The sequence below is a fragment of the Anser cygnoides genome, chromosome 2 (genome assembly GCF_040182565.1).
Source record: "Anser cygnoides isolate HZ-2024a breed goose chromosome 2, Taihu_goose_T2T_genome, whole genome shotgun sequence".
NCBI lineage: Eukaryota > Metazoa > Chordata > Aves > Anseriformes > Anatidae > Anser > Anser cygnoides.
Window position 1 is genome coordinate 15,270,001 of NC_089874.1, and position 10,556 is coordinate 15,280,556.

General features: G+C 37.3%; 1 protein-coding gene across 15 annotated transcripts in view; it reads left to right on the forward strand.

Moving 5' to 3' along the window:
- The window catches only part of PARD3 (par-3 family cell polarity regulator), a 447,799-nt gene extending 440,348 nt beyond the window's left edge, over positions 1-7,451 (forward strand). For all 15 annotated transcript variants that reach the window (XM_066991510.1, XM_066991516.1, XM_066991505.1 and 12 more), the window contains 2 exons: positions 1,592-1,719; positions 5,196-7,451. In XM_066991510.1, the coding sequence (XP_066847611.1) occupies positions 1,592-1,719; positions 5,196-5,589 (522 nt within the window). In that variant the 3' untranslated portion in view covers positions 5,590-7,451. The remainder of the gene's footprint in view (positions 1-1,591; positions 1,720-5,195) is intronic.
- Positions 7,452-10,556: the final 3,105 nt, after the last annotated feature.

The window sequence follows — 10,556 nt, forward strand, 5'->3', positions numbered from 1 at the left end:
GTTCACCAAATTGTAGCTGTTAACTTCTGAGCTGAGATCGATGTTCTGAAATGTTAATGAAGACGAAGTTTCTAAAAGTTGCACAGTTGTTTCAGCTTTGTTGTGTTTCTGGCTATCTGCAAGTACTTGACTCTATAATAAGACAAAGGAGATGTTTATGTCACAAATGACAATTTCTGGTTTCTAAAACTTGTCTTCAGTGTAAGAAGAATTTGAAAAGCCTTTTATCTTTCAGATGTTTGTCAGCCATTATAATATCTTTTCGCTGCTGAAATTATAAGGGTTGCAGGGGGGAGTTCATTATGAGGGAATGTGTGAGGGAATGCACAGATCAGAAAGTAAAATGTGCTTTAACAAAAGCAGATCCAAGACAAGCTGTGTCAGTCCAGGGCTCAGTCAAGTGGCTGCACTCCTTAACCTCCCAGTGATCAGAAAATCATTCTATGGCTTTTGCGGCACCCTGTTTTGCAACTAGAGTTCAAAAATATTAATAATATAGTAACATGAAAAGTGAAATATTCACAAAAGTAAACCTTTTTTCATATCCCAAGTTTGAATCCAGCCATCCTGCCTGATTTTGACTGGTAATGCTACACATTCCCAGAATGGCCATCCATTTTCATGTGCTCTTGGCATTGTCCCCAAAATTTCAAATGGCCACATTACTAAGATGTTATCTAAATTCTTCTCTGTGGCAGAGGCTTCCCTGTTGTCCACAACAGACTTGCTAAATGTGTCTATTTGAACATATCAAACCAGAAACTGTTTCCCTGTCTCAGAAAAATAAGTGGTGTATGCCTGGACCAACAGCGAAATAGGATGGCTCTGCTGAGGAACAACATTGCTTGAGAATTGAGAACATTGCTCCCTACTCCCTCAGGTCCTCAGCAGGGTGTAAAAGTTAGCATTAGCATGGCTAGGTTAGCTTATGGTGTCTAAAGATCTCTTCCACTGACTTCATTTAAATTTCAGTATTACTATGAGAGCACGACCCATTCTGGACAAATATTTTTCTGATACATCTCATAGTAGTTGTATCATCTTAGTCTGTACAAGAGCTTGTTTTCTACAGTTACATGAAAAGAAGTTGTAGGGAGCTGGGTGTTGGCCTCCTCTCACAGATAACTAGCAATAGAACAAGAGGGAATGGCCTCAAGTTGCACCAGGGGAGGTTCAGTTTGGAAATTAGGAGAAATTTCTTCTCAGAAAGAGTGGTTAGGCATTAGAATGGGTTGCCCAGGAAGGTGGAGGCATCACTGTCTCTGGGGGTGTTTAAGGAGGAAAGGTTGGACCTGGTGCTTAGGGACATGGTTTAGTGGGTAATATTGGTGGTAGGGGGATGGTTGGACCAGATGATCTTGGAGGTCTTTTCCAACCTTAACAATTCTATGATTCTATAATTGGTAGGTCAGAAACAGAATCTGTAGCACAGGACGCAGAGTGATGGATCTGAGTTTAACATAATTGTTATGAATGAGCTACTTGAACCACGTGTTGGTACAAATATGACTGTGTAATAGCAATTTAAATGATAGCTCTTTTGTGGGTATTTTTCTGCTTTGTTTAAGACATTTTTGTTTTCATCTTATAGCCAAGCTCCAAGACATACTCGCAGAGTGGCAGACACTCAGTATCAGTAGAGGTTCAAATGCAGCGGCAGCGACAAGAAGAAAGAGAGAGTTTCCAGCAAGCTCAGCGACAGTACAGCTCATTACCCAGGTATGGCAACTGTCTGAAGCTATTCAGTGTATATGAGCCTGGAGCTAATTTCGTTTGTAGAAGGAAAATGGTGTGCTTAGTGCAGGCACTTTTGTTTAGCGTTGATATAAGGTGGAATGTATTCAGTGTGGAAGAGGCATAAAATTTCTTAAGTGAGAGCATGTGGTAGCTGTTTATTTTAGTAGAATTACTTCAGAGCTGATTTCAGTGGGATTTGATGTCACTCAGCACCCAATAGAATTAAGACGTTAAAACAAAGATATTCTTTGTGGGACACCATACAGTTTCATTTTCTGCAATTACAAAAATCTCCTGAGCATGACATGGGTTGCCCCCTTTTGACAGGTCAAACTTTTTTTTTCTTTTTTCTTTTTTTTTCTGTCACATAATTCCTTACTGGGTAGAAATTCTCTTTGTGACGCTGATACAAAGCAAAAATTAAAAGGAAAAAAGTAATCTCAAGACCTTGAACATAGAAAATGGAACTATCCAAAAAAACCAAGAGCCTCCAGTATATACTTTTCTTCTAAGTTACTGGATTATTAGCAATGGAATGCTGAAAATTGATACACTTTTTGTCTAAAAAAAATTTATTTAAAAATTCTTAGTTTTTTTAAATTAGCTGATTGGGTAAGAAGTCTTTTACTTGATATTTATCTACCAGAATTATTAAATATTTACCCAACTGATATTGTAAATCAGATAACTATCATAGTTTAGCAATATGCAAATAGTATTTACATTTTCAAATATCAGTGGCAGTAGCTGAATGGAGAATCCTTTACTCCGGAGGTTGGTGTCAAATTTCCTGGTTTTTAACAACTGGTATTTTAGCAATTACATCATAGCTATTTTACTGAAACAAATAGTAGCTTCATGATCAACGTTATCTACCATGAACTCTTATCTTACCAACTTCTTTGAAAATAAAACAGATCTCTCAAATTTTCACATGCTATAGCACCTTTCAGTGTAAAATTTGTCTGTTAAGTTTGGAAGAAGATGAGAAAGGAAAATGTAAAGTTATTGTGTTTTCTTAGAAAGAGTGTTGGTTTGTTATTTTGAAAGTCCTTATATTTCCTTTGCTTTTTACTTCTACCTTACTTCTGAAGTGATTACATGTATAAATGACATCTTTGTTATCTTGATAAATTCTCTTTCAGCGTTACTAGTTTCAGCAATAGATTAAGTAGGAAAACATGAATGCTAGTGTTGTTTTTAAGTTAAGTTGGGGGGGTGGGGATTATTTTTAGTTTGAAAACTATGATTTGTAAAATTTGCTTCCCCTGTTCTGCTTAATCACTGGTAACATTTAAAAGGTAGAATTCAGTTTCAGTGCTGTTCCAGTGGTAGAAATTCGTAACTGTAAGGAGAAAATTCATCTACAAGAAATCTGAAAAATTATTCTTTGGGCCATAGAAACGCTTGTTTTGAAATGAGTGAGTGAGAACTTCACTCAATGTGGTTTTCAACATCAGAAATGACTAGCAAGCTGGTAACAATGCATGTTACTAAGTAATTAATGATTTTTTAATGATTGTGATTGAGCACACTGGGAGTGCAGTGCAGCACTCAGCTGCACTGGGAGCAGACAGAATTTTAGGATGTTGGGCTAAAGTTGAGTTCTGTGAATACCACGATACTTCTATAACAAGCTGGGACATCTGTTTCTCCAGCTTTACAAACTGTTTGTAACTCTAGGACCAATCTGTAAAGAAATCTTAATCTTACTCTGAAACTTAGGTCCCAAGGTTAATGTTGCAACTATGACTTTGTAATGCTTATAGTTTGTGCGCTTGATTAATTCTGGAGCTTTGTTGCTTTTCATCTTGTATAGTCTCTAGGAGCCTCTATTTTTTTTCCTTTGTACTTTTAAATCATCAGTACTGGAGGCAAATATACTCTTTAGTCAATTTTAAGGAATCTTCCCAGAAAGACAATGAAAGTGGGCCAAATTATTTTGAACAAGTACCAGAAAACAGTCAGTAAATTAAATCAGTTCAACTAGTCATCGTCTTGTCCCATGTGAAACTGTAAAAGCAATGTTTAACTCCAAGTTAATTTTGTAGTACTTAAAATTTATCTTGCTCTAGATCAGAAACCTGACAGTTTCGTAGCCTACAGAGGTTCATTCAATTTCCTCTTGTTCCAGGGAGTGATAAAACATGGCTCAAAAACATTGTTTCTTTGGCAGAGTTGGATATGTTAATACCAAGAACAGCTATAAAAATTTGCATAAGAATTTACATTATGTTATAATTTATGCTGTAATAATTTACATTCATCCTGAATAACAGTTTTCATCCAGAGGTCTCAAAATACATTACAAAAAAAGGTGGATATGGTCATTTTCAAGTTATATGCATGGAAGGAATATTGCAAAAACGTCAGCAAGTGTTCTTACTTTTACTAATGGCAGTGAAATTTTCCAGGTCACCGTCTCTCCACTGCATATTCATTGGAAGAAACCACACTGAGTCATGTGTGTTGACATGTAAAACCAAGCCATATATACACAACTAAATGATTTTCTTATTGATTAATGTTGCAATATATTTTGTTTTACTGCTTGATTCTCATACACCAATGTGAATCTCAAAGTGGGTACCTCTTCTGCTGCAACACAAAATTGTTTTACTTTATCATCACCAGTCTTATTTTAAATTCATAAAAGTATCTAGCAGCTTGATAGTAAATTAAAACTATTTCAAAGCCATAATCTGTCTTTAAAAAAAAGTAGTGATTTATTGTGAAAAGAGATAAGAATTTGTAATTCCTCTATATATTTGATTTATTTATCTGCCCCCATCATGATGGAGGTAAAAAAAAAAAAAAAACCAAAAAAAAAACAACGTTCTATCTGCCTTTTCTCTTATGCACTTTCCACAGCAAAGTGGAAAACAGTCCTGATAGCACAAAATTCCTTCATTCTAGAACTGTGAAGAAGAAACGCTCATCCGTGTAACTACCTATCAATAATGTGCTTTATCTTCTGACTTGTGCAGTGTTAGAGCAAATGTTTTAAAGATCTGCTTCTTGCATTTTTAATCAAGTATGAGTCTAGATTCAAATCTTTCATGAGTGACTACAAGTGCTGGCTGCTATCTGGTTTCTTAGGAAGCACAGCATTGTATATGGTCTTTCCTAGTCCGCAGCTGAGTTGTTGCACTTTTCTCTCGGGAACATGATAATAGTTGTAGTACTGTATGGGTATTCACAACATATTACTGCTGGAGAGTCCTGGAAACATAGCTCAACTCTATAGGAAAAATTATCCCAGCAAAAGAGATAAGATACCTCTTTTGGGCAGAAGAAAACAAGGCTTCTTGAGAATTCTGTAGTTGGGGAAGCCTGCTGGCTTTGCAGAAGCACCCTTCTAGCACCCTTCTTTCTACACCCTTCTTTCTAGGGATTGTTGTCAATAACATTAATTGGGTACCAGAACATTTGTCTTAATTTTTTTTTTTTTTCCCCAGGCAAAGCAGAAAAAATGCCAGTTCTGTATCTCAAGACTCCTGGGAGCAGAGCTATTCTCCTGGTGAAGGGTTCCAGACTGCAAAGGAAAATCCCAGATATTCCAGCTACCAGGGATCAAGGAATGGCTATATGGGGGGACATGGCTTCAATGCCAGGGTGATGCTGGAAACACAAGAACTGCTCCGTCAAGAGCAGAGAAGGAAAGAACAACAACTGAAAAAAAAAACTTCCTCTGAAGGACCTAGCAACTATGACTCGTATAAGAAAATTCAGGACCCTAATTATACCCCGCCTAAAGGTCCTTTCAGGCAAGATGTACCACCTTCACCATCTCAGGTAGCCAGGCTGAACAGATTACAAACACCAGAAAAGGGAAGACCATTTTATTCTTGAGGTGAAGAAAATGAAGATCAACTCATCATGCAATAAGGAACATTTTCATATAAAGACTTATATTTTGAAAACTTTTTAAATTGATGGTACTAAGGAATATATCCGTTGTCTGTTTCAGTGCCTTTAACAATAGGGGCAAAGAGTTGGTGGGCCTTATGTCTTTGCCATTCTTTCTCAAGTGTTCGATTCATGGAAGGATTTTCCACCATTTGACAATCATAGCGGAAGTGAGCAATGCAGCCCCTGCTTACCAAGCCCTGTAGCCCAGTTCAGTAGTTGTCAATGGCTTATTACTAGGATTTGTTGTAATGTGTTTTACTTTGCAGTGACTTCTTACACCAACATGCACCTTTGTGGCATAAAATTAATGAATTTGAGGTTGAACAAAGCATTAACATGCCCTTTTTTTATTTCTCTCGGGTCAGGAGGGGGGTTGCATATCACTCTTGAGTGGATAAGGCTCAGCTCTACTCAGTATCCAGTCCTAGGATGTTTTATGGTGGAGTCATTACCAGTCTTTGTTGATCAATATTGAAGTCTCTATATGCTGAAAAACTATCCCTCACCTGTTATGCACATATGCACTCTTTTTCTGTCTCTCCCCACTCTGAGATTATTAAAAAAGCCCTTATCCTGATTCATGAGGAAAACAATATTAGGCTCTCAGTTATCCTGAGGATCCTGTTACAATCGCCTTATATCTTAAGACATAGTCCATTATGAATGAAACAACTTGAGAGAGATTATTTATACGGTCACAACCAAACCCTTAATAAGCATATTTCATTATTTCATTAAATATGGAGACTTAAGAACAAACAAACAAGTGGTTTCTGTTTGACTTTACTTCTAAATTCATGTGGTCATATGACAACTGTGTCTAGGAAGAGAACTCAGGAGGGAGTCATCCCGTGGTCATCCGACACAGAGTTGTCATAGTTTGGGGAGATAACTTAAAAAAAGAGTGAAAGAAAGAAAAAGAAAGAAAGAAAGAAAGAAAGAAAGAAAGAAAGAAAGAAAGAAAGACAGACAGAAAGAAAGAAAGAAAGAAAGAAAGAAAGAAAGAAAGAAAGAAAAGAAAAGAAAAAAAGAAAGAAAGAAAGAGAAAGAAAAAGAAAGAAAGTTAGTTTTCTTTGGATTAAAACAAAAAAAAGAAAAGAAAAAGAAAACAATTTATTCTTTTTACAATTTGTGAAGCTTTGTGAACAATTGCCTTGTGCTTCCATATACTGTACTGTTGCATCGTGAAGCTACATTAAAAATAAACCTTTAAGTACATGAATGAGACATAAGTGGAGACAAACTGTTACACATCATCCTGAAAACATGTCAGTATCCAAAAATAACTAAAATGAAAAAGATTGCTCTAGCAGTGAGTAATATTTGAATGTGCATATGGGATATGAGAGTTTCTTTTGCAACAGCTGTTTTTATGTTTGTTGGTCTGAACTTCGTGTATTGTAAAAATATAGCTGGGTTGTTGAAGTGCCTGCAAATCCTGATGTGAAAAGGCTTGAGAATGGATCTCAGCTTATCATGTACAAAAAGGAAAGAATGAAAGCAAGAAAGAAAAATCATGTATTGCGTGATTTTAAAAATGCCTATTTTTTTTTACTGGCACATTTTATTTTTGCGCCAACTTGTTTCTAGAATATATGTGAAATATCAGCACACATATCTGTGTCTTTTATGCCTGTTTGTTAATGGTTTTTGTTGTTAATAATGTACTCCATGTTTAAAAGTTGTTACTAATGTAAGCACAGTGACATTGGATGACAATAGCTCTTTTACACAGAATTTCCAGAACTGTGTAAAACAGCTTTCCGTGTATATATGAAATTTAGAATAAAAGGCTGTTTCCATTCTCGTCTTGGTATTGACTGTAGACCCTTAGGAGAACTGCTGCAGACATTGAGTTTAAAAAACCCTTAACAGATGTTATTTTATCCTATTCCTAATGGTTTGCGTGTGTCTTTGTGTGAGTGCTTATAAACATAGGCAAAAAAAAAGAAAAAAAAAAAAAGGATTCACAGCCCAGATGAACACCTGAAGAATATCCTCAGAGGGAAAAAATGCTCAGTTTAGTGTCTTATGTTATTTCAGGTCATACCTGTGACATTTGAAAGGTACATTTTTAAGACAAAACTCTGTGGCAAAACTCTTTCCAGTCTGTTGCGTGGAATGCTCTCCCTGAGGAGAGTGCCATCAGGATATGGGCACCCTCTGTGCTCTGACCAAAACTGGTCACGTGGGAGGAAGCCCCTTTGGTACCCAGTGTGTATTTTGAGCTCTGATGTGAGGCCTTAACAGGAATGTTGACAATAGAGGGCAGATTTATGAATAAAGTGATATTTACAGTGCCAGTAGTGATACTGTTTTCCCCATTAGTATTGAAGCTGTGGAGGGAGATTTTCTCCCTCTTCCCTTCATTTCTCCTTTTGTTGGATACTGCAGGCATGTCAATCATAATTCTGTATATGCATGACACCAGGCTGTTGCCATGGCAATAATAGTGTCAAATTATTCACTGTGACTTTAGTGTGGGATCTCAAGGGGAAGAGTAGCAGGAGACGCAAGGTGGACAGGCAGCTTTTGGTGCCCAAATAAACCAAAGGCATGATTTTGCAAAAGACCTAAACTGCAGTGACCTGCAGTTGAGAGAGAGAAAATGATGCTATTTGCAGTTTTCCAGGCCTTGCTGTCTCATCTCCTGTCTCTGCTCCTAGTATTCCATAGCTTGATGCTTCTATGGAATTATTTGGACAGGCAAATAATTGCAAGCACTAAAAAATGCATCCACAGGAAAGGAAAACAGGTTGAAGTCCTTTTCAAAATAAGGTCTTTGATAAACTGTTGTTGGAAAAAGGGCATGTGTTTGAAAAAGTACGAAGTATGGGATGTTTTACGTGTGAGGATGGCATATGTTAAAGTTTACCCTTGTATGAAACTCCTCTTCAAGGTGTTAACAATTTGCCATAATTAGATGTGTTCATGAAAGAAGGCAGATGTTCTCTTTGGGCCATGTCTGTGTTATGTTAGCAAAGAATAAGGTCTTTTTCTGGCTTCGTCATCCTGTCTTCCTCCTGACATAGCGTAGACAGGATTTCTAATATTAACTCCCATAAGTTGCAAAGGGCGATAAGGAAGTGGGAGGGAGATGTTTTAATAGAAAATGACCTTTAGTTCTGCATAGTGAATAGATCCAAAAGTTAATTGAGCTAACTGCATTACTGCAGTAATTTGTTTGTGGACGTATTACCATTATGAAATTAACTCTGTGACATTAGCGTGTTTAAGAATGGTCACAGGACAGACTGTAAGAGAGCTTACAACATCGAGGAGTGGGTGTAGAGCTTGCACATTTTTCTCTCCTGAAACCCTAAAAAATCCATCCACAAAGCCTGCTGGTATTTTATCAAAATAATTTGTTAATGCTATTGAAATTCCATGGGAAAGTTTAAAATTATTCGTGTAGAAGACTGCTGCCTTTCTAAAAAAGCCTACTTCCCTTCTTGTTACAGGGCCTCCTTGGAAACAAGACTGCAGCCTTAGTGAGTTATTGCATGGGCCAGATATTTTAATATAAGTCTTGGAGAACTCTGCCATCAAAAACAGCAAAAATGGCATAGAGCCCAGCTGAACATGGTCGGAAAGTACAATTGCCATTTATTTCTGGCAAACAGTGGGAAGAACAACAAAACAAAGTTTAAACCCAACATGATTGTGGATGTATGGCCTGTCTTTCAAAGCTGTGCTGATGTTTTGCTCACATTCAAGCTGTTTATGAGTGTCTGTAACATTACATTTCTCTGTGCTGGGTATGTTGAGAAAGGAAAGGAAGAAACATTGGCCAGACAAAGAAGAGATGCGCCAGATTAGCAGTGTTGGCTAAACACAGGATATTCTTGAGTAATTCAAACCTTTGAACTTGCGTTGTTGAGACTTAAAGTGAATTTGGCTATTGCTGGTCCTGGCTTGCAAGTCTATTTTCAAAATATTTCCTAATTCTATTTGCTCTGCCTGACTGTTTCTACATCTTCTCTCTTGAGTCCTCAGTCTGGTTCATAGGAGTTGTGAGGAATCTATCAGGAATGCAAATGTAGAAAAAAACTCATCTGTTCCTTGTGCTGCTGTTGTGCTACCACACCCTGGCCATCCAGACCTACTATAAAGGTTAGCCCTGACTTGGCAGAGGAAGAGCAAGGGTCAGAAATCCAGGATGGGGAACTGACTTCGTGCAAGTGGGTTGTGTGCATGTGTGTGTACATGCGAGAGAGTGAGAGAGGCACAGATTGGATTCATTTGCCTATAATTCATGTCCAGCTTGAAACTCTCTTCAAGTATCTTGTAGCATTTCTTCAGAGCTCTTTCCATCTGTGCAGAAACCAAGATGATGATTTGATGCACATGGTTATTGTTTCATGCCCTCTCGTACATATTTTCTATTTTGTATCACTATCACACTCTCTTTTACATCTGCTGATTAACTCTGTTGCATTTATTTGTTTCTCCAATTGGTGTGGAATTCATTCATATCCTGAGCTGCTTCTTGCAGTGATTGATATTTCTCCCAGCACTGCGAACTTATCTTAATATTTTCTGTCCTCAAGAGTAGTGTTATCTTTTGTAATTTACACTTTAATCACATTTTAAAAATTGAGACTGGAAGCTTGAGCTGGGATTACACAGAAACAAACTAAAGAATATGGCTCTCATTGCTATTCCATGTGCAGTGCACACTTCCAGGCACTTGCAGGGACCATACAGAGTACTGTCTGAATGAGATGAAGAAAAGCATCAAGCCCAGGAGCTTTGGAGGAAAAAAAAAAAAAGTTAAGGAAAGTTTTGAAAATATTTATGCCCAGTACATCTACTGTGAAAAAAATAATTCCTTAGAACTATCAAAGTCTGTCTGAATGGCTGATGGTTTCAGGGTTCAGACTTGACTGGTTTAAAGACAGAGGGCT